Here is a 26823-nt window from a genome sequence, read left to right as displayed (position 1 = left end):
TCTAGTCCCTTATTCAAAGATAGTGGTCAAGTAGACAATTGCACACATGAACAATATCTGGAAATCGTTGGAATATGAAATTTATATTTCCTAATTCTCATAATGCGATAGGGAAACAACTGGTAAAAAATGTACATAGGGCCTATTGATTGGCGTAATTTCCGAAGCACTGTTAACTTTTCATCTACAGATAACAATTACAAAAAACAATGACCCAGAATTTTAACACGGTAACTCTGAATCTGCATCCTTAAGGTTACATAATCAACAATTAGCAATACAGAACATGTATGAAACACTGAATAAAAAATAACCTAAACATTTTTTAGAAATTGTTCCAAAAGCACCATTCATAGTTTCACTTTCATCAATGACTTTTGCCCGGTAAGTATTGCTCGAAAACTGGCAGTGTAAATGCGCCTTAAGATACCGTCTATTAAATGTAATGGATTCATTACCTTAAGAGATATCTTTTATCGAATCTCTACCGCTTAGTCGAGATGTAAGTGCTGAGACGATTAGTTCAATTTATTGTATTAAATTTACTAGACGTGTGTACTTTTGTTGTAATGAATTAATTAATTTGTAGATATTCATTATTCAGGACTGTGCTTACACGAAAAAATATTGCTTGAATACTTGTCGCTTATATGCGGTCATGATTGAATGGTATATTTGTTTTAACTATATAAAAATGAATATTGTATAAATGTATAAAATGTACATAGATAAATCACGTTTATAGCTGTTGAATGAGTTTTCTTTCTAAGGCTATATTAATAACAGTGTGTTCCAACCTTAGTATGTTATGTTTGCCTGTTTGTCTGTTTCCATTCTTAATATCTCATTGGTCTAGTAGCTAGCTAATAAAGCTGAATATGCCAAAAGGCTAACTACAAGCGCTGCCATTTGATTTTCTATTTAAAAAGTTGTGTGAATTTGGCAGCGCTTACAATGCCGTGTCTCGGAAAGCGCTACAACACGTTGGTTCGAAAGTAATTCAAAACAGGTTTGAATTCTTTTCGGTTCTTTCGAATTATGAAAATGAAGGAATATATATATATATATATATATATATATATACATAGGTTATATTTAACAAAATTACGTAGAATTAAACATAATTACAATCTATGTAATTCTAATATTACAATAGATGGATATACAGTAAGAACAATTAAAAGAATTTTAATAAAATATTGGAGAAAATTTAAGCTATTCCATAAATAAGTTGATTAAATCATGTCATGATATTCTTAAAATTACAAGGGTCGGTGAGCTATATTCCGTTTAGAATAAAAATATTATTAATAACACTTTAGATAAGCCTAGACTAGAATGGCTCATAGAAATATGGGGTAGTTGAACAAAATTATTATAAAAAATATTTTGATTTTAATTGCCTTATTATTAACCCTTAATGTTTGTGTTGTTTTCGGTTAAGGATTAACAAGAAAATTGCTACTACTATGTTAGTCTTCAAAATTTAATTGAGTTTGTTTCCTCAACCGTACCGATCAATCTCTTTCGTGTCTTCTCCGTCCTACGTGACATTGGTGAAATAATCTGTGCCCTGTCGGCACAACTAAAAGCCATTAAACTAATAATTTAATTTAATTGTTTTATATGGATTATCATACGCTTACAAAACTGGCCCACGAAAAGACAAAAATATAATAAATAAAACAAATGTACCAATATACCTATAATATGTATACTTATTCGAAAAATAATAACATAACGTTTACAACCAAATCTCAATTCAACAAAACTATAACAAAATACGGAAAAAAAAAACGATACGTAATTATCTTTGAAGGACCACAACTAATTTCCTAAAGATGTAGAAAATGTAAAATCTATTATTATATATAAGAAAAAAATAATGTTACATAATACATTGTCGAATTAAACTTGTATATTAATTTTTATAGTGTTTTCTAAGTTTAGAACTATTTTTTTCACTTAGGCTGACACATTTTTATCTGTAGATAACGCTACAGATAAATAATGTGACAGCGAATTAAATGGCTTGTATTATAATGCCTAGACAGGAAATTACTTGTTTATTGGCTTAATCAGCGAATGTTAACGGAAATAGCTTCACAATAATTTATTACTGGCGAAATTAACACAGTTAATTTAACTCTTAAAACTTAATCCAACTCTGTTAATTTATTTAATTAACAGAGTTGGATTAAGTCATGAAGCATAGTCGTTAGGCAATGCAAGTCTCGAAAGTGAAATATGTGAATCGAGATCGATATTTATTTGTTTTTTTTGTTTTGCTTAGAAAAAATGAACTTAAAACTTTCGACCATGATTTTTGATTTCTCAGCCAACTTGAAAAAAATAAATTTTTTTTTAGCTCTATCTCATCTCGTCTTGGAACGAAAATTGCTGTATATATATATTTGTTACCTTTTCCTCTTATAATTTAGCTCAAATTAATTTTTCACTTTTGGCAATACAATTAAAAAAACTTTCTGTAATTAGAATTGTAACGTAAATTCCTAGTGTGATTGCTCAATATTACCTACGTTTTAAGTCAAAATAATAAACTATTTATTTAGAAACACTCATTTAAACGAAACATTTTGTATGAACATCACTATTTTTATTATTGATCGCTTCAAGCGGACAAGATTAATTTAAAAGTGTATTCACATTTAATGACATTTAAATATATTATAATTAATTTCTGAGATATAATCTAGTAACATAGGTATAATGTACCTTCATATTCATACTGTTACAGGTGGGTTAGTGTATGCTTACTTAAGCGTGCGGATGTTCATTGAATTGTAGATTACACGTGTGTATCATTTATATAGCTACTATGTATTCAAGATATCATCTTAACATTTAAATCATTTGTATATATTTATATAATATTTAAAAAAAATTAAAAAGTAAATCGATGATTTTTCGAAAAAAAAAAGCGTTCATTAGATTTCGGCTAGTAAGTATTCAGAATGAATTCGTTGCTAGTTATGTGACCCTCGATATATCTATCAAGCAGACCATTGGGCTGGTGGAATTCTTAAAACCCGCGATCTTAAGTCCAGTTCTTTTCAGTTTTTCATTCATCTCTTATTCAGTGAGAACAACGAAAGCGGTATCGAAAACATCGAGGGGAATCCTGCATCAGTAATATGTAATTCTGCCATGTGTATATCCTTCAGTCCGCAGAGAAGCGTATCTGAATAAGTTTCAAGCTCCAAACCTTGCTCTCAATATGAAATGTAATCTTTGTCTAACAGTAGGACAAAAAACTCTGTTTTATTTTATATTTAAAACGTGGTAGTCCTTAAGAGAAGCGCGAAAAATCCGTATGAAATCTCATCAGAAGTAGACTTCATGATACTTTAAAATCATTTCATCATTATTAAGTTAGCTCGTGACATTTCAGAGATAACGTTTTCAACTCGACGTAAGAAGTAGCGCAATTTCAGGAGGAGTGAATGAGCTGCGCTCGAAATTTTCAAATGAAAATTAGATTTTCGGGATTGCAAATTGGAATTGCAAAGTTCATCTCAGAATGTTTGTCTTCAAAATTAGTAACAAGACAAATAATGAAGTATTTCGATTTGATAAGATATCGGAATATTAAATATTTATATTAAATAAGATTTGTGATTCTTTCAAATTCAAATATTTAAGGTACCTATTATTTTTTATTAGGAATATAATATAGTATTAGTAAAAAGTAGTAAGATTATCTATGTCTAAATCTCATTATCTTTGGTTTTGACATTTATTATTTGACAGTGAACAAGAAGTCTATGTTTGAGTAGGGTGCATGTGGGGGACTTTGTAGGAGTAATCAGTAGATGGTTTAAATAGTAACTAAACAAGACTAGGAACTCAAAAGAGGTAATTATACAAATTTATATCTTCAACATTACATATTATATCATTAAAGTCTACATCCAAATAAAGTAACAAAGTTTAAGTTAAAGTTTAGATTTAATTTATTAAATAAAATTAAACATTATTCATAAACTATATGGATTATTTTTGTGTATGTATGTGTTTTTATATATGTGTGTATGGCACTGACATACTGTACTTAATTTGATTTAATTGTCAGCGATCGGAATCCAATTTAGAAATATATTTAACTTGCACAAAGCTGGGCTGCTAGTAATTAATATATTTATGTTTTGTTATTTATTTAAATATATAAAATTTCATACATATTTTTAGTTTATTAATCAGTGAATAAATGAAAATTTATTATTTGCTTCGTGAGGTGCACGTGAATAACCTTTAGTCCGGTGAAATTATACATTTTAATTAACAATAGAGCAATGCATATTGCGCCTTATGATTACTATACATACAAAAGAAATATAAAAAAATCCCGATACTAAATCTGTTAGAAACATACACAAGTTCAAAGGTCAAATATGTGTAACCCGTTAGTCCCTTTAAAATGCGAAAATGAAAATACTAAAGGTATTTTAAATACTTAAATACATACTAGTTTTATTTACAAAGTTTCTAAGTAAATGAATATATATAGATATACCTAACTAAGTATAATAGACTATATATATTCATATAACTATATACTTGTTACAAGGTCCTAAATTAATTAATGAATAATTAATATTCCGTACATACATCTCCTTTTAAGCTCTTTACTTGTTTTACGAGTGGTGACGACAATAGCCCAAGGGGTCAGGACCGATCCTGCGACCTTTTGCATCGCTATACGGCCCGTAAACCATTGCGCTATACACGCTACAAATAAATAAAAATATTTTGTATATATTTGTATGTGTGTATTATTGTGCCACCCGGTTTCTATTTTAAAGCCTCATTCTCGGTTGGGTTGTCTGGAAGGAATAGCTAATTAGCTATAAGTCCGCCCTTTGTACCACGTGTATTACAAAACATTTTCACTTTTAAATCGTCAATGAACAAAATTAAACTGTACAAAAGTAACGCTTCCGCCAGTTCCGAAAATAGAGTTAATCGAGTTGAATCTGCTAATATCTCTTTGAACAAAATACATATCGACTTTTTACAAATAAATATATCTGGTATGAAAAGTAATAAATGAGTGAATTTGGATAAAATGATGCAAATCGTTTTTATTGTTTCTTTTTTAATATTAGCGATAGATATATTACTCGGATAAAATGTCGAAAATTATACGATGAATATCTTTATATGTATGTTGAGAATTATTCGGTTGTTTCTAAGAACCACCGTTTAAAATGAATACTGCTTGAGCATTAAGCTTAATTCGTCCGTCTTTTTAAAACTTTTAGTCTAATTTTAAAAATACGGTTAAATTACTTTCTATCATTTATATCTAGTCAATTTTAAAGATCTCTTTCAAATGTTTTATCATCATCATCATGGTCATCATCGTCATCATCACGATCATCATCGTCATCATCATCGTCATCATCATCATCATGACCATCATCGTCATCATCATCATCATGATCATCATCGTTATCATCATCATCACCATAGTCATCATCATCATTAACATCATCGTCATCATCATCATGACTATCATCGTCATCATCATCATCATGATCATCATCGTTATCATCATCACCATAGTCATCATCATCATGATCATCATCGTTATCATCATCACCATAGTCATCATCATCATCATTAACATCATCGTCATCAACATCATTATCATCATCGTCATCATCGTCATCATCACGATCATCATCGTCATCATCATCGTCATGACCATCATCGTCATCAACATCATTATCATCATCGTCATCATCATCATCACCATAGTCATCATCATCATCATGACTATCATCGTCATCATCATCATCATGATCATCATCGTTATCATCATCACCATAGTCATCATCATCATCATTAACATCATCGTCATCAACATCATTATCATCATCGTCATCATCGTCATCATCACGATCATCATCGTCATCATCATCGTCATCATCATCATCATGACCATCATCGTCATCAACATCATTATCATCATCGTCATCATCATCATCACCATAGTCATCATCATCATCATGACTATCATCGTCATCATCATCATCATGATCATCATCGTTATCATCATCACCATAGTCATCATCATCATCATTAACATCATCGTCATCAACATCATTATCATCATCGTCATCATCATCATCATCATGACCATCATCGTCATCATCATGATCATCATCGTTATCATCATCACCATAGTCATCATCATCATCATTAACATCATCGTCATCAACATCATTATCATCATCGTCATCATCATCATGACCATCATCGTCATCATCATCATCATGATCATCATCGTTATCATCATCATCACCATAGTCATCATCATCATTAACATCATCGTCATCAACATCATTATCATCATCGTCATCATCATCATGACCATCATCGTCATCATCATCATCATGATCATCATCGTTATCATCATCATCATTAACATCATCGTCATCATCATCGTCATCATCATCGTCATCATCATCATCATGACCATCATCGTCATCATCATCATCATGATCATCATCGTTATCATCATCATCACCATAGTCATCATCATCATTATTAACATTATCGTCATCAACATCATTATCATCATCGTCATCATCATCATGACCATCATCGTCATCATCATCATCATGATCATCATCGTTATCATCATCATCACCATAGTCATCATCATCATCATTAACATCATCGTCATCATCATCGTCATCATCATCGTCATCATCATCATCATGACCATCATCGTCATCATCATCATCATGATCATCATCGTTATCATCATCATCACCATAGTCATCGCATCAAACAATCGCATCAAACATCGCAATAAACAAAAGCGACGTGTACAAAGTCGTCCATATACATATATACACTAAAGATATACTATGTTGCGGGCGTTATCTTATCACGCTATTATAAATAATTTCATTAAGGGCGAACGCTTTGATTAGGACCAGTGTGAAAACGAGTGGATTTTAACAAAGGCTATTTAAACATAAATAACAAATAAAGTATATTTGTGTGTGATTTTTTGCATCTCTTTCTCTCTCTCTCAGGCTCTTTATCTCGGAAAAATATCGTACGAGATAAATCTGTAGGGTTACTATATGGCTTGAAAGACTGTTAAAATTTGGTGTAACGCTCATGTTGGAATAATACTCAGGATACTTGAGTGGTGCACGATAACACGAATAGGTTACTTTAATAATGTCAACTTCGTACTGAAAGTTATTTGGTAACAAAATTTTAGATCTTAGAATGTCACAGAGTTTTTATTTTTAAAAACTAGGCAAACTTATTTTTTAATTTTCATTTTTTGGTAAAAGATACAATGTTTTTCATACAGCTTTAAACTTTAATTATATTAATTGAGAAACCAATCCATACTTCCCTACTTATATTATAAATGCGAAAGTAACTCTGTCTGTCTGTCTCGCTTTCACGCCAAAACTACTGGACCGATTTAAATGAAATTTGGTAAACAAATAGTCTAGAGCCTGAGAAAGGACATAGGCTACTTTTTATTTGGAAAAAAGTGCTTTAAGGGGTTGAAAGATTGTAAGTTGTTGAAAGTATTGTCATTTTTAGAACTAGAAGCATAAAACTTATATTTTAGACTGTACACTTATAAGCTAACATATCACGACACCCACGAAATTCTACCTCTAAAGGGGTGAAATAGGGGTTGAACGTTTGTATGGAAGTCCGTAATTTTTTAAGTTAGAAACGTGAAACTTTATTTTTGGGATACTGATTAAAAAGGAGTAGATACTTATTTAAGTGTTTCTGCATATTCTACCCCTACGGGGGTGAAATGAGGGTTGAATGTTTGTATCGAAGTCCGTCATTTTTAAGATAGAAACATGAAACTTTATTTTTGGTATACTGATCTAAAATGTTTAGATACGTATTTAAGCGTTTCTAGATAATCTACCACTAAGGGATGAAAATAAGGGATGAAAGTTTCTATGGAAGTCGTCATTTTATAAGCTAAAAATATGAAACTTTATTTTTGGGATACTGATTAAAAATGATTAAATACGTATTTAAGTGTTTCTAGATATTCTACCTCTAAGGGGTTTAAAAGGGGTTGACATTTTTTATAAAGATTAGTCTGGAAGTCCGTAATTTTTTAAGTTTGAAGTATGAAACTTTATTTATGGGCTACTGATTAAAAATGAGTAGATACGTATTTAAGCTTTTCTTGATATTCTACCTCTGAGGGGGTGAAATAAGGGATGAAAGTTTTTATGGATGTCCGTCATTTTTTTAATTAAAAACATGAAACTTTTTTTTTGGAATACATTTTGGATTTTGGAAACATATATTTAATGGTTTATTGAATTATATAAAATAACATTTTTATTTATTTGTCGATACACAACTAAAGCTTAACAATTTCAACGTACATTCTCATACTAAAAAAGTATGTTTCCTTGTAAAATTTCCATTATGAAAACTCCATGTGTGGAATGAGATTTGCCGAGTCCCTCATAGGAAAGTATTGCGAGCCTCCATAAACTCGCTGACGTGTTCAAGAAAATAATTAAGTCGGGGAATGTTTTTCAGGTATGCTTAGGGTGTGTTACAATGAAAACTGGCATGTCCTAAATTCTGAAAGTTTCTCGGCGTTTTAAAGGAATTTCATTAAGGAAAATAAAAGGTCATGCATTTAAAATAACAAAATACTTAGACATACAAAATAACGCGACGAAATGTAAAAGCTTTCATAATAATGTAAGCTAATGGTAACATAAATGTCGACGCTATTTGGACGGATAAAAGATAATGGATATATTGTCTTTTACGAACGCCTTTGAGTGGTTTACTTGTTAGAAATGGATGATAACCGCCGAAATTGGGTCACGATTATGGGTTGTTTTATTATTTTTTAGAATTATTTATTTTTATATTGTCCTTCGACTGTAGTGGCAATTCACTTTCTTTATTTAATATATAAATACACTAGACAAATATGACGCACCTCATGGTAGTTTTGAGATCAATACACCAAATAAAAATTCCAAGCTTTTTTTTTCGAACTATTTTTTGACTTTCGTTTAGAAACAACAATTTACGAATTATTGTACTTGTAGTTTTGTAACAGATGTCAATAAAGTTAATTTTGTCATTTTACACGAAGATATGAATTAGCAGACCATTAATTTGTTTACATTTATATTCATTTTTTACAATATGTACGTATTATAAAATTAAAATGTATTTATAACAATCATAATGGTCACCAATGAACAAATACATTGGCATTAATAAATTTTAACAATTTCGTACATCGCCAATGCTCCAATAACCTTGGAAGCTAAGATGTTCAGCCTTTTGTGTGTGTAGTTACATTGTATATCTCACCCAAACCATGAAAATCTGCCATATGTGTTATCTGCCAACCAACAATCAACATTGGAACAGCATGATGGAAGAAACTCTAAGTTTAATTTTCAAAAGGAGAGAAGGCCTTATTTCAGCAGTGGTATCTTTACAGAACTTTACTTTTTATGTAGAAATGTTCCAAATGGGTAAGGATTTATAAGGAATGAGTTTCAAGTGACTTTAATATGTTTTCATTATCAACATATTATGTGAAAAGGTTACAAAAAGCTTTAGTTTTTCGTAACGTTACAACTCAGTCGTAATAGCCTAGTCCAATAACAATTTATCCTTGTAGTTACAATGTATAGGTGTTCTTTGTAAGAAATATTCTAACCTAATTTTCTACCGTAAAGTAATATATACCGTTTAATGAATAGCTCCACTAAAATTATTATTAGCGTCTTAATAAATCTTAATTTTGGCCAGGCCTTCTATAATTTATGAGTAGTCATTAGCGCTTACTAATTGCTGATCGTTGAATTTCTTCATTCCAGCTGCTGTAATTAATTTTCAATTATTGATTGGGACGAAGATTTCGTTTGTTTGTGGTGTATGTTTCAAATAGTGGTAAAGTTTTGGATTGACCAATCTGCGTGGGTCCATTCACTTAAATGTTATTCTACAGTCCAATATCGATACTTTGTTCTGCTGTATTCCAGTAGTTATAGGCACAAAGGGCATATAATGTTATATGGCAAAAGAAAAAAAAATTGTTGTCATTGTCTATTGTGTGGTGACCACTTACCATCAGACCCAAAAATATAATAATATAAATAAGAAAATTACTTAAATAATACATATATCATCTCGTTGGTTGAAATATAAAAGTTTACTATTCATAGCCACTGGTTGAAGAAATTAGCCATTCAATTAAATTGCATTGCCAATCATTTAATTAATTGGCTTTTGTTTCTGGAATTCGTACCAAACAGCAATTTCCAAGAAAATTGTCATTGAGCGATGGATAAAATAAACCGTAAATGGTATCATATGGTATGGCCATATAAATAGTGTCATCTAATAAGATTTATTGCTTTACTTATTATAATTTGCAACATCACACCAAATACTTGATATTGAAAATCTTTATAACGGTAGGTATATAATCGTATAATAATAATTAAACTCAATGTATGTTTGTTTGTTTAGTTCTATAAAAACGGTACCAAGTTCGTGAAAGGTCGAACGTGTGTCTTCGAAATTTGCTAATCAAATTCAAATTATTTACTATCAAAGTTTTCAAGAGGACCCAAGAATACCTTACGATTGATAAATTAAAACAAAAATGTATTAATTTAATTAAAACAAAAAAAGTTTTTATTTAAAAATTAAAGAAAAATAGTTTCTCTATCGAAACTTCGTATAAAATTAAATACGATCGATATAATTCGAGTAATATATAATTCTATGAATATTATATTAGAACGTATTAATAAAGGAAAATCGTGTTATATTACAAATTTAATTACAATTCGTTTAATATTCATTGATATAAAAAAAACATGGTATGACCAAAAGGATTAAAAGTTTTCAAATAAGAACGAATATCAGACTTATTGAATTCGTGGATTACGGGTCTAACAATCTATTTTGATTCAAATAAGGTTTCATTGGTTATTAAAAGCGGGTATGTACACATTTAAGGCATATATATTGATTAGAGATTTGGGAGTATATATAGACCCAAATTTAAATTGTATACCTCACATTAACAATGTTATCAAACGTGCATCTAAAATGTTAGGATTCGTATTGAGAAATGGAAAGGAATTTACTAAGTCTACCACAAAAATACTTTTATACAAAGCCTTAGTTCTTAGCATTTTGGAATACCTATTCCAGTGTCTTCTGGCGACCACACTACTCTACGCATGTGCTTAGGATTGAGCGAGTTCAAAAGCGCTTTCTTTGGAGTCTTGCTTTTGCAGCTAGAAAAATCAAAATTCTACGTAGTTATAATTAAAGACTAAACTTTTTTAACATGGAATCATTAGAAAAAGGTTGACAAAAATTAGATATGATATCTTTATTTTTTATTTTTAACAACAAAATTTATTGTACCTTTCTTGTTATTAGCTTTAGACTAAGGGTTCCGACAAAATTTCCAAGAAAACTAATTAAATCACTACTGTACTGTCCAAGGCGGTCAACAGTTATAGGTGTAAACTCACCAATTCCAAGAATAAGTCAACTTTACAACAAGATCGGTGTACGTGATTTGAATAGTAACTCTCTTGCTGAATTCCGAAAATTAATCCTTGTAGCTTAAACTAGAGTTTAGAGTTAAAGTATACATATACATATATTGGGTTTCATGTTTTTTTTTTAAATTTATATGTATATTTTTAAATAATTATTCATTTGTTTTTTTCTTATAATAAGGTTTAGCGTAGGTATATTCTTATTGTTACTTATTATTGTACTTAATTGTTGATTTTTATCTAAATCCTTATTGCATGCAGTATATATCATTTTCTTTTTAGTACTTTATAAGCTTAAATAAGTATTATGCAAAAGTTTTCATATATTATCTTTATGATAAGAGACCGCAGTTCTAATTCGGCTAGCAAGATTAGACCTAAACAGACAAACATTACAAATTAAATAAATGCTCGTAGTAACATAGATCTTCCACCTTTCTAGCTTCGAAAATGACGATTTTTTATTTCAACTTTTTAAGGGGTGGTTTTTACAAAAAGGTAATACAACTGAATTATATTAATTAATTCTAAGCTAAGCTAAGAGATAATTTATCTATTTCTTACGTCAAAAATAACGACGTTCCATACTATGAACTTTCCTGTTTTATTAAGGGAATGATTTTGCGGAAAATATATTCTTAGTCTCATCCTACGCTGTGTGTGGTATTGTTGTTTAATCTTGAACATGTTGTTGTTTAATCGTAAACATTATATTCAGTCTATTCTAAGTCCCATTTTAAGTTGTTTAAGGAATTGTTGTTAAACAAGTTGTGCTCTTGTACTATCATGTTTAGGTTCTCTGTATGTCAATAACTCCTACGGTTTTTTTTTTAAATAGACGAGAGATTAATCGTTCAGATTATTTTAAACGCTATGCATAAATGTGTTTACTTTTTAAGCATTACCATAATTTGATAAGGTTAATGTCAAGCAGTAATTTATATTTAAATGTCACAGGAATCAATCCACATTCCCACGCTCCAATAAATCGCGAATTTAACGGATCGTAACATAACGCAGACGATTAACTTAGTTGAAGAGAAGCTATTAGAGTAAAGGGGGTACTAACAATAAGTAAGACCACCGCAACACTTGGGTATCAGTCGTAAGCCTCCTATAAACTTAAGTCTATACTAACAAGGTATGTACAACAAAGTATTTATGTATTGGGTTTTTAACTTAATCCAAATGTATATAATTTATAATATATCTATATATTTAATCAGATTTTATAAAAAAATAATAATATTCTATAAATATCCAAAAAGATTAAGATCATCAACTGGTCTCATGTTATATAAATAACAAATATATATAGTATTTAAAGAATTTTTAAATTAATAATAAAATGTCTGTGAAAATTATCATCAGGCCTGCCTGCGTTGTCTTTCGGTTCATGGAGTTTGGTTGTCGAAAATCTATTACCAGTACGGAATTCAGCAAAAATGCTAGAAGGTTTTGTTTTTACAATAATAATTAATATTGTGCGATTGCAAAATATTTTTTGTGTTCGAGGCATACCTTTATAAAAATGGTGAGGAACACGTAAGGGTTGAAGAGAGGTACGGCTGGTTACTAGTAACCTCAAGGATCACACTTAGGACCTTTACTTTTTTAATTTTTGTAAATGATTTATGCTCTAACATAAAATCAAATTTTAAATTTTTTGCTGATGACTTAAAAATTTATCGTGTAATAAAAAGTGATTTCGATAAGCTAATATTGCAAGCGGATATAAACTCTATTTGTGATTGGTGCCACATAAATCAAATGTACATCAACCCTACAAAATGTTTTTACATAAAATTTTCTCGCAAGATTATTTCTGAGTCGGTGACATACTATATTAATGGCAGTTCAACTATACAAGAAGTAAAGAGCATACGTCATCTTGGCGTTATACTTGATAGTTCATTAAGTTATAGGCTACATGTTGATCATATAATAAAAAAAGCATCTAAACTATCTGGATTTATTACTAGACAGTTAAAAATATTTAAGCAGCCGAGTGTTGCTATTCTTTTATTCAATATCTTAGTTGGAAATATCCTGGAATATTGTAGTGTAGTATGGAGCCCTTGCTATCAGGTTCACATTAATAGACTTGAACGTGTTCAAAAGAGATTTTTATATCACCTCACTTACACTGATAATAAATGTCACGAACTTAAATTGTACATACAGAGGCTTAATTTTTACATAGCAAGCTCATTTCATACTAGAAGAAAAATGAACGATATTATCTTTCTTTACAAGCTAATTCATGGGCTTACTGACTCGTCCGATATCCTGCAATGCATAAAATTTTCCATCTCTCGTTCAAACAGTCGCCTGCCCAACTCTAGGACCTTTTGTCTTCCTACCTCTCCAACAAATGTTCTTAGCCACTCGCCTTTATACCGTATGTGTTCCTCTTACAATAGTATTAGTTATTATTACGATATTTTTGCCGACCGTTCTATAGCCTCATTAAAAATTGTTTTAAAAAAAATATTTCAATAGATTAAATAACTTAAATTTAAAAAAAAAATATGTATGCTTGGTATCTGCTGCTCTCATGGGTTAGACGCTAATTGGTACTTAATATTAAACGCTTGCCGTGTCTACATCATGAAAAATGTAATCATGTGTATTTTTGTGTTTGTCATTTTGTTTTGTAGACCTTTAAACATAAAAATAAAAAATAAAAAAATAAAAATAAAAAAATAGCATAAGGAATTTGTCTTTACATGTCAATAACTACGAATTTTCAATAGTTGGCCTTCAAAGGAGCATGGCCTTCCATGGTCCACCCACCTTATATGTTCTTTGATGTACAAGCACTTCGGCAATAACGGTAGCACTCACCTTTCAAATTGAAACACTGAACTATGTTTTCTGGTGAATAACTTATGAGTTGTAGCAAGTAGGTAGTAGCCATTCTTATATTAGCAAAGCCTAAAGAGAATAATTAACTAAGCATAAAAATGCATGATTACAATCCAAAGTAGCGATCACAAATCTTCTGAAATTCAAATGGAAATGTCTTTTGATTTTCCCGAAAAAGCGGTCAGACTTAAGATACCTTACGTATATGTTACGTTATTTCTTTGTGTGTTAATCACGTGAACTACTGAAGGTATCCTATGAAATATAATAAGATATGATATAATAAGACTATGACCAGTCGCGCGGAACCGTTCGTAGATAGATAAATGCTATATTTTTTTTTAATTCCTCTTGATTCTGCCCCTTTATTCAGATTTTTTAATGCCCGAAGCGGCCGTATTACTGCTGGTTCTATATATAACGATAAGTTTAGTATGTGTCATGAAGTTCCATGACGTTTGTTATTAATGTCACCGTCAGCGAAGCGACGCAGGTGTTGAACTACATAGGGAATCCGAACACATCAACTTTGTATGTAGGTGTAAGTAATGGGCTGGTGATAATACCTTAAGCTTATGTGGAGTGAATACATTTTTCGTGTTATCATTTACTAGTAGTTGTGACATGTGGATATTGTTATCTCTAATTTCGTGGCAAATATAAATTCACAAAATAAAATAGCTTATATCACGATATCTTCCAATTGTCTCTCGTTTTTCGAATATTTTATAACCTTAAGTAACAGTACTTAAGTGTATACGCAGCAATTCTGAAATAACAAAAACAAAATATGGGTAAGTGTTAATAATATTACATGTTAGTAAAATGTAGAAAAATTGTCCCATTATCTTTGATTAGATTTTAGATCGCATTTTAGGGATTCGTCATCAGATAGTAGGCATCAGAAGTAGCCCATTTCCTTCCGAGGAGTTTAAGTTTGCTTCGTACCAAAATTCCTCAAATTCGGTTCAGTGGTATGGCCGTGAAAGATCAACAGACAGATAGACAGAGTCACTTTCGAATTTATAATATTTGTATTTATTATATAGTCAAATATTATATATAGTATATAGAATATTTGACAGTACGCCAGAAGGTTATATAAGAGTACTATGCCGCTGGAATCTGTAGTAAAAATCAGTACATAGGGTTAAATATAACTAAACAAGACTAAGAACTCAATAGCGATAATTATACAATATGTTACACCTAAGGCACGAACAACATGTCTGTGAAAAAAAAAAGTGGTCCGCTGTTGGTGATCGTGGGTGGATCCTGCTAAACATTACTGAATTTTCATGCGTCAAAAATTAATTTCTTTCTCGACGGTAAACGACAGGCGACGGATTATAGTCTACATGTACCACGACTCCGTTCTAAAACATCGTGGTAGATTAACGTCAATATTACCTATAACCTAACGACTATTTATTTAAAACTAGCAACACGCTCTGGCTTTGTACGGCTGCAATTTTGTATATTTTTATTGGCTCATAGTCCCTATTAGAAAACCCATGTTCTGCTAATACGGCATAACGGTGGTAGCTCTACATTTAATTCAACGCTGTGACATGACGATTCGAAAATGCTTCTATATGCCTACTTGAATAAAGAATATTTCGATTTGATTTGATTTAAACGCTCTGAATTTTATTTTCCTTTTTCTTCTGTAAAAATCTTCTGTAAGTTCTCAAGGTTTGGTTTGAATATGGGAAACAGGAATCAATTTTTATATATACAGATAGTACTTACGAAGATTTTTCTGAATGCGTAATAGATATATCCTAAATTAAAAACTGAGGCCATCACGCATATCTTCCGGTAGATGTGAAACGATTAATATCAAGACAAAGTGTATAATGTGCGCAAACACAAATCCACTTTATATTCTCCCATTATTATGATCAGATGGAATGTCAGATTTGACACGACCGAAACGTGTTCAGGCGCACGATTTTGGACCCAAAATATACTACCGATTTTCAGACTATTGCAATAATTTTTGCTCGGTTCGTTTTGGTGTTTGAACGTAGGACTATGTGATCTGCCGTGCTTATAATCTAGCCACTTTCACTGAGCCACATTTTAACATATATTTTAGCCTTATCATATGCATTATCCTATACAACTTTGTTATTTAATATCAATCTTTCGTAATGTAGCAGTTCAGTATTTTGTAAACACGGAAAAGTGAACTTGAAGAATATTCATAATGACTGCGAGCATATACGCGTACGTGATAACGATAATTAATGAATATAATAAAAATGATATGTTCCGTAGCACATTCATCTTATTATATTAAGATTTGTAAAACGTATATGTATTCATCAAATCAGATCAAATCAAAATATACTTTATTCAAGTAGGTAATTTCAAATCAAAAGTAAATATAATTTTAACACACTACACCTATTATTTGTGACTTCGTTAAGTTACCTTTACCTGGGCGACCGAACTTTTCTTGGCTGTAGAACTAATTAGTTATAAAAAAAAAGTATTTTTTTTTTTTTGTGAATATTAGCGGTTTCAAAAAATATCCATATAGGTAAAATTATACAGTAAAATCTAATCAAATCTAATTACAAAAAGCGAGCTAAATCGTTAAGCCGATTGTTGTTAGTGGACTTTTACAAATATTTTACACAATATAGTGGAAGAGGGCTTTGCTTATAAAGATTATGATTGGTGTTATGTATAAATATAGCTGGTATTAAGTATAACTGATTGATTTCCAGTAAAATACGTAATATGTACTAAGTTGGGTTGTAATCGAATATATTCAATAGACAGTGTGAACGGGTTCAAAGGAAACAAATTATACCCTATATAACCATTTCTTTTTAGATTAAATGATTATTAATTGTTGTTAGATTAGTCTGTAATAGTACTTGATGGATTTATTAATGAGAATTCGGTATTAAAAGTCGCGGCCACCAACAAAAAGTAATAAAGTATTAGTCCCTTTTCTGCGATTCGTTTGAGTAATACCAAAATACCATATTTATATGTCTCAGTATGCTGGAATGATAGACACTTTGAATTGGTTGAACGGATTAAAGTTTATTGTTTAGGAAAGGACAAAGATTATCACTTGATGGTACGGCTTTGTGTAAAACTCGTCTGGGTTACCACACACTCATCAGATATTCTACCACCAAACAGCGGTTCTCAGTATTGTAGTGTTCCGGTTTAAAGGGTGAGTGACATAGTGTAACTACAGGCACGAGGGACATAACATCTTAGTTTGCAGGGTTCCGGCGCATCGGCGATGTAAGGGATGGTTAATATTTCTTACAGCGCCATTACCTATGGGCGGTGATGTCTATGGAGGTGACCACATGCTCGCCGCCTACTTATATCACATACTTACTGCGTATCTCTAAGTGTGTATTTTGTACAGCTTTAGCCGTAGTAATAACTAGTAAGTGCTAGTCAATAATTAACTAGTTGTCGACCTCGGTTTCACTTGCGTTTTAGGGGTTGTTCATTATGTCCAAAGAAGGACATAGCCTAACACCCGATGAGCAAGAGTGAGCTCGCTTAATAACAAATTTCATCAAATTCGGTTCATTTGTTTTGCCGTGAAAGAGCAACAGACAGATAGACAGACAAACAGAGTTACTTTCCCATTTATAATATTTATATATATAATTTAAAACATTTAGTATATATAAATATTTGATTTGATTTAATTTATTATACACTTATATCATTTAAATGGTGGATTTGTTGGTGGTGTGTAGGTAGAATCTACCTACATACCTACCTACGAATCGGTAACTATGATGAGAATTTGACGAAAAAAAACAATATCGCTTTCTGCCACTGTCTGTATCGCCCGCTAATTTCTTCTTAACTACTCAACGGATTTTAATGCGGTTTTCACTAAAACTACCGAGAAGAACCGCCAAGAAACCCAGTAGTTACTCTTTTTCAACATTTAAAAATACAATTACAATTAAATACAATTATATATCCTGCCAGGAAGTCCTTGTTATTTTACTATTATTATAGTAACTAGAAATATTCGTATATAGGTATAAATAATTATTTGTAAACTGTTTTCGTACGCTTACATTGCTAAATCACGTGATATCAAAACAATGTTACCTCTTATTCAGATAAATATGTTAGTTACCTTTGGTATTTAATATTTTAATATAAATTAAAATTGTCTCAGACAGTATCGTTCGAATATACTTCAGAAGATCACCGATTTCAAATTACGTGCAAATAAAAAAAAGAAAAGTTCGTTGCGATACGGGTAATTGGCTCTAACAATAAAATTTTTACCTCGTCAGTTTAAATTATCCAAAATTGGAATTTAAAAGCCGTGCATATATTTTAATTTATGTTTCACAACATAATTATTAATAATATTTTTCATTTATAACATACTTATATAAATTAATAAACGTAATAAAATATATTAATATACCTACTTCATATTTCTTGTTAAGCGCACTTCATATTTTCTTTACTAATAAATTGCACCCGTACGAACTCGGGGCGGGTTGCTAGCTCTTTATAAGATCTTATTTAAATATTTTGGTATTTGAATTCGATTTTCATTAATAATATTTTGAGAATTACAAAGTAATAGTTGCCTGTAAATGTCCCACTGCTTTGACAAGACCTCCCTTTTGTGGAGAAGGCTTGAGCATATTCCACCTCGCTGCACTGATAAGATTTGGCGGATTCACATGTGGAGGACTCTCATTGACACATACAGGTTTCCTCGCGACGCTTTCCTTTATTTGCCGATATGAATTGTGAACACAAATGACTTATATAAAAAATAAGTAGTACTTGCCCGGGTTTGGACTTGCAAACTTTGATTCAGGTTCACGTGTAACCAGAGCCATCTCTGCGCTTTTTACTTTACATGTTAATATATGGATATTATTTTGAGATCATTATAAATAGTATTAGATACTAAAAGTATCAACAGCGCAATTTTTGTAATGTTAAATATGTTTATTTCTATAAAAAAAAAAAATGTTATCTATAGGAGCAAAATTATTGCATTTGAAATTCGAGTTTGTTTAGGAAAATATGTGAGTATAAAAAAATATTACTTTGATCTTTCAGTCCTCTTGGATTCATCGGATATAAAAATTAACGTAAAATGTATTTCATGTTCAATAAATTTATGATTCAAATACGATGTTTGTGTTATTATTGATTTTGTTGACCACATAACATAATTGTGTCTATGCTTATATTATACGGTTGAAAAATTGGTTCGTATCTCAGAATGTAACAGTTTAATTTATAAAATCTCTTTGCGATAAACCTCATTTATGGAGATACCTTATTAAAGAGTAAAGTTATCGGTTATATAAGATCACGCAACGGCCCACGGAGGGGGCGCGTAACGCTTAACGTGGGGTTAAGTATATAATTATAAATCTTAATAAAACACATTATGTATACTTTCTTTTTTTTATTTATTTCAAAGTGTTTTTATAAATATAATTTTATTTTTATCACCATTATCCTTGAAATTATTACAATATGATATTTATATAATCAAATGACATGTAGAAAGTTGCAGTAAAATCTCTTTGGTTGTATTGTTTCTATCTCTTCTTAATATCATTTAAAATGTTATCTATTTAAAATAACTTTTTAAAAAGAGATTTCCCACCATTTTTCTATTGTTTTTTGTCCACCAAAATTAGTAGAACTAGGAAAATCGATACGTTTTGAAATTTTTTATCCTTTTAAATTCTGTAACTCTAATTCAAATTGATATTTATTTGAATTCGTAAATACCTGTGAAAAATGTAATTAAGTATGAATGGTTATTGTTAAACAATTATATATTAATAATATAGTTCTTGATTGTTTTATTAGAATCAATCAACCAAATCAATTGTTTATTGAAGTAAGTGATTTGTAGCACTTAGCACTTAGCTTCACTTCACTTAGCACTAACTATATCATTATTGAGTTTTTATTCAATACAAAATCAATCGATGTATACCGTCTAAATATTTTTTTTAACGTCATAAGTACTTAGAAATATAGTATATGTAGCAGTGTTTATTTATTTTATACGTTTTTATGGTTTATTTTATATATTTTCTTTTAGTTTTAACCATGCAAGGTTAAAAAAATGTCGTAAATTTTATGAAAACAAATGTGGTGATTTTCAAATGAATTGAATATTTAAATGGGTTTTATACCATTGATATGCGGTTAATGGTGTTCGTGTAAAACTGACATATTGAAAATGCTGTAGCTACATCATATGTAGCACGTCCAACACGTACCATAATTAATTTAATATTTATTTATATTTTTGTGACACGTCACAAGGAAATAGTACAGAAAAATGTTTATAAATAAGTACAAGAAGAGGTCTAAAGGCTAATAGCCATTAACATTATATATAATATAATCTGCCGCATATTCAAAATAAAATTTTCAATTTTTTTTAATTATTGTTTAATTTTATATTTGCAAATACTGACGTAATTTTTTTTTCAATAAAATGCTTATATTTTTGAATGAGGATTTATATGAGTTTTATTTTAATGTTTCTGTTAACGTATGAAAAGTTTTCGTTGCAAATACATTTACTTTTTTTTTTTAATTTTTTATATTTAAACAGTTAAATCAATTTCATTTATTATCCGGTCCTAACTTTAAAGTTATGAAGTAACTTGTTTTTAAAGAAAATATATATACTAAAAAAAATGACGCCATAAAGATATTTGGATCTACGACTCACCTTAAGCATTTTCGACGAAAGCACAGGAACTTTGACGTTAAAGTCGTCGATATATATTTAAAATGTCTAAAAACCTACTCTACTGAGATTATTGAAGATATTGCTTTAGTGCCTCTCTGTTGGAGGTAAGTTTCCAAGTTAGTTTCGTAGCATGTTCGCGATCTTAGTCACGGATGGCGAGTCACATTGTGTGGTGTGACCGGTTCGAGTGCGCGAGGCGATCTGCAGGCAGTCGCGCCGCCCGCCCTAAAACAACCTGCACTTTGTACGGCGAAAGTCTTGCCTCCGTCACGTACCTTCCCTCCAATTTCTTCTTATTCGTGCGTACTACTTTTACACAACTTCTTATATCTTGTTCGGAGTTAATTACAAGCTGCGAAATAAGATGGTACAATCTTAGCTAATTGATATGATTGTATTTTTTTTTACCTTTCGATGCGTGTCGAGACGGAAGCGATGCCTACGAGACAAAATCCTACAATATTTGTATTTTTGCTTTTTTCATATTTCAGATAATTAAATTACAGATTTGACTCCAATCAAAATTCAGTTTTATATTTATCACATACCCCAGAGTCTTCATTTATGAACGTGTTTTTTTATTCTTACTACTCGCTGCTTTCTATTTCAATATTTGAATAAGTTTTTAATTTTGCAGAGCTGATGCAATGTTTTCTGAATACTTGATTATAAATTATATTTTTAAAGTACCTCAATTCCGACACTATTAGGTAAGTTATTCGAAAAATAAACTTTATAATTTTAGAGATTGTGTTTCTTTCTTGATTTTAAAACGCTCTTAAAAATATTTTCATTGCATTTTTTTAATTTTTTTATCGTATGATATATAATTAAACAACTTTTTAATTTTATCAGTATTTGATATGTATATTCCAGGTTTAATTAGAGAAAATTATTGGTACCTAAAAGGTTCGAAAGGACGTTCGACAAACCTTTAATATTAAAACGTTTGACAGAGGTTTCTAATAAAACGCCAATTGATATCAGCAATATAATAATGATGTATATATTATATTATTAATAGAATATTTAAAGAGAATAAAAATTATCTTTAAATATTCTATTAATAAAATAAAAATATTAAGATATGCTTCATTGGTACAAAATAATTTTAGCTGAGAAAATAATGACGTGTAGGCATAAAGTGTTTTAAATATGAAGCCCTACTTTTACTCAAAACAATAACATTTTTATATACTTCAATTAACTTTTACATATTATATAATTGGCATTTGTATATATTTTATAAATGGGTTTTTTGTTTTTTAGCTCTTTTCAATTGATATCATATGTTAACCTCTAATTTTCAATACAAATTATGGTCGAATTTCAGCCACTGGGCGAACACTAGTAATTATTATTTACATGTGTGAAGGCTACAAATACATTAATTCGTGCAAAATGTACGCTGGAACAAAATAAGCCGTTGTTGTTGATTCTTGTGAAGCATATAGAATCGACCGAGACTGGTACAGGATGACACCACGGATATGATCCCCGATTAATAAATTTGGGGTTAATAAAGCATCATTACAAAGCGTTGCCGGTAACGTAAATACAATGACATGCGGCTGTTTGCTTAATTGAATTCTCGTATCGTTGATGAAATTTAATTATAATGTCTCGTGCAGCCTCCTATTTACGTATAAATTATTTTGCCTAAACATTATTTTAGAGATTGTGACAAACATTTGCACCTACTATATGTATATATGTAAGTACTTTATGTATTGTATTTTATTTATTTTTATTTTATTTTATTGTGGTATTTTATGTTTACTTACGTGAATATTTTTGTGCTTGAAATATTTTGATACCGATTAATCCAAAATATTCCACATTTAATTCGGTGATATGGCTTTGCAAGTCGGTCTATGTAGATCTCTCTCATTCACCATATACCCTCAGGGGTGGATTTCTCTATAGGGTAAGTTGGACTTAGGGCGGCTAAATTTAGAGTGCAGCAAAAAAAGTTGGGGACCGTTTTTTTAGTAGTTGGTGTAACATTCAATCCAATTCAACAAAGTTAACCTTCAAAAATTCAGAAAACTATCAAATAACATTTATGAAAACTTCATTATTTCGTTCATTGATATATTTATACCTAGATTTTATTAATATATTGTGCATAATATGATTATTTGAAATATTTATTATTATTTCATATATGAAATATAATTGTACGCGTTTTTCAATGTGGGTTTCTAGAAGTACACTTTTAACTTTTCAATACTTTAATACGATACAAAGATAAAACACTTTGTAGGTACATAGGCGGGCTTCATTCTAAAATAAACCTGTATCTGGCTGATAAGATGACTTTAGGAAGTAGAGAAAAAATCATTTCATTCACTGATTTACAGATTACTGATCCTCATACCTCAAAGGAGTGTGGAAATATAATGTCTGCCTATTGCAATTTGTATGTTTATTAAATAATTAGCCTTAAGTTTTTATGTAATTTTATTTTGAAATTTGAAGGCATATATATATATATTGAAAGTGGTTAGGCATCAACTCATTATCAGACATTATGATATCCGAAATGTGTTATTCGTTCACGTTAGTAATATCTCTTTTTTGTTATTCCCTTAACTATGATACTTTCGGCTGTCACACGTATTCTCTAAGTCATATTGACGTTGCCAGTATGTACGATAAAAATAAATAAATCCTAATTAAGTTTTTTGATGCTTCGATATATATTATAAATGACAAAGTTTCTGTCGTGAAGTTATGTACGATAGGAAAAATTGTGTCGTAAAATTTATAGAAAAATAAGCAGATTTTTTTTTTATTTTTTAAATACGATTGTAACTGGCAATTACACACTGATACGCTTTTATTTTTCTTTTACTAAATTCTGTACAAGTATTTATTAAGTTTCACATTCTGTCATAGATAACATTTTTTTTTAAATTATGATTGTTTTTTACATAAAACTACTTTATTTAAATAAGAATTATCCTTTATTATCGTTTAAGAGCTATAGATTGGAATATAGTAGTCTTCATTAAGGGATTATGAATTGTTGTCACACCTCAATCTAATTTACATTTGAAGTTACATTGGAGTATTAGATTCATATTACCAATCCGATATGAGAATCGACAAGAAATTCTGTATCTTTTAAGGTATATCAGATTATTAAAAAAAAATTTTTTAGTTTTACACATTAATGTAAAAGATCTACTGGTGCGCCCTGGGGGTAAAATTGACTATAATAAACTGTCTCTCTCTCCGCTGCCGTTCATTAAACTTTTGTGTTGTCTTGTTTGCGTGACTATCATATTCTTCGTTTCTGTATATTAATTGAATATTAAGAAAAATATATAAGTATACGATTAATATATATTTTTGATTTATTTCACTCTAAATTTTCTTTAATTATACATCGAAAATCTGTACGTTGTCTCGTGACAACCACATTATTTATCTTGAAGTTGAATTTAGGAGTCGTGATACGCCGGACCGAGTAATAAGTAAGCATCGGCTTTTTGTCGCAACAAAAACAAAATTCAAATATATTAAAAAAAAAAAAATTTTTTGGTGTCCGATAATTTTTCATTTTAGAAGAAATTGAATTTCTAGATAACTCATGAACAAAAACTTTGTGGTTTCAGCGATGTGGATATAAGACGCAAAAACTCTTTTAATGTCCCATTCAAGGGGCGGATTCTTGTGGACTAATTACGTTAAAACCGTCCGCCCAGACAATGGCTCTTTTGTCACCATTTCGTTAAAAAACGCCGGAATTTGAATGCCTTATACCCATAAGCAGTGATTACTCAAAGTTCTTTTGAATATAAAAAAGAGGTACATCTGCAAAAAGATTGCGTTTAAATATATACCTTACATTATTATATTAGAGTATTTTATTGAATAGGGATCAAAACATATAATAAAATAAGTTTATTTCTAAAATTGAGTTTTAGCATAAAATTAGTTTTAAAAAGTGCTAAGTTGATGTTTCTTAAAAGTAATTTTACCATTTTGATTTTGGATATATATCTATTGGTACATTATCTAAATAATAGATAGACCGCTGGTTTAAATTTAAATGTTCTTCGAAGTAACCGATACAACGCTATGGAATTTGAAAACAGCCTTGGAAAGCAATTGATATTTCAATATAATTATCTTTGTCACGCCACCACTGCCTGCTGGAAGTTTGAAACATATGTATGAATATATATCCGAGTATGAGATATAAACTTGATCACTGATATTTATATTAATAATTAGAATTTAATTATTAATGGCTGTTACTTTGAATTTATTGACATTAATTCTTGTCGGCAGATATTGGGAATTTAACCAAGGAACTCGGGATTAGTAATCTTATAACCTATTCACTCGACCACATGGCAGTTTATTTTCAAATATAACACAATTATAATATCCACTGATTTCGAAAGTGGTTTCGTGTTGATATATAAATTAATGATTGTCTCTAAAGCGATGGTTAGTTTCAGTAATGATAATTTTTAAAGTTTTTTTTTCTTTTTTTTCGTTATTTATGTTGTGCCATCTACACATAAAAATATATTTGTGTCTATACATCCTGTATGGTGTAGAAGGTGCTGGCAATCAGGACATATATATTTCTTTTGTTGTCGATAGATACTGTTTGATTATTTTTTAACGTATATTTTTTGTTAAATGGATCAAAGTCAGCACTAAGTAGTAAGTACTACTATTAGTACGTTTTAAAATTAAACCACTGTATAGTTTACTAATATCTAAGCTTTTCGTTATCGTTCCTTTCTACGTTTGGTTTCTTTCTACACCCGCCTTGTGTGTTTTAACTTGTGACGCTAAAGAACCCATTAAGGCCAACGCACACACATGCCGAAAAAAAGCTCCTTTCTATGACAAGTCCTTTTAAAAAAAAAAAAAACCAAGGATATTATTCAACACAATAATGTATGTTGTAATGTTGATTTTCAGACAGGATATTCAGATTTAATTGTATTTGATTAACATAATTTTGTATTTAAAATGTTGGAAAAGAGTAATTAGTGAGTTTCTTATCGGTTCTTTGCTATAGACCACATTTAAAGCCGATGGTAGTTTTACATTTAATACAATTTTGTAAATCCAAAATTTCTTGTGAAAGTCTATTTGAAGAAAGTAATTTTTGATTTGATATAATATATTTTTTTAATTATAATATTTACTGTTAATTAATATTAGTTTTATTTTAGGTTTACTACTTATGTATTAGTTTTGTTTCTGTTATGTTTTGTTTTTATTTTTCTATAGGTAATTTTGTTACCACCTATAAGATGGCTGAAATGATGAAAATGATGAATGAAATAACAATTTTTTATCAGTTTGAAAATATTGTCGTCGTAAGTAAATTTTTTTAAAAGAACTATTTTTTTTTTATAATACATGAATCGTTGTGTAGTAGAATCATTTGGCCTTGTCCTTATAGCATGCAAAAGGAAACTAAAGTAACTCTGTATGAGTCCCAGTCCTAGGCTTAGGCCTCCTCTCCCTTTGAGGAAAATGATTGGACCTTTTTCCCACTTTGCTTTAATCCTTGTTGGAGAATTTCGTCCGCAACGTTCACATCAAGATTCA

The 26823-nt window shown here is 30.1% G+C and overlaps 1 protein-coding gene across 1 annotated transcript in view; it reads right to left on the bottom strand.

Moving 5' to 3' along the window:
- The window catches only part of LOC113392480 (uncharacterized), a 51315-nt gene extending 29889 nt beyond the window's left edge, over positions 1-21426 (bottom strand). The window contains exon 1 of the mRNA XM_026628940.2: positions 21214-21426. Within this exon, the coding sequence (XP_026484725.2) occupies positions 21214-21222 (9 nt within the window). The 5' untranslated portion in view covers positions 21223-21426. The remainder of the gene's footprint in view (positions 1-21213) is intronic.
- Positions 21427-26823: the final 5397 nt, after the last annotated feature.

The sequence above is a fragment of the Vanessa tameamea genome, chromosome 5 (genome assembly GCF_037043105.1).
Source record: "Vanessa tameamea isolate UH-Manoa-2023 chromosome 5, ilVanTame1 primary haplotype, whole genome shotgun sequence".
NCBI lineage: Eukaryota > Metazoa > Arthropoda > Insecta > Lepidoptera > Nymphalidae > Vanessa > Vanessa tameamea.
This window is presented reverse-complemented; position numbering and strand designations above follow the sequence as displayed.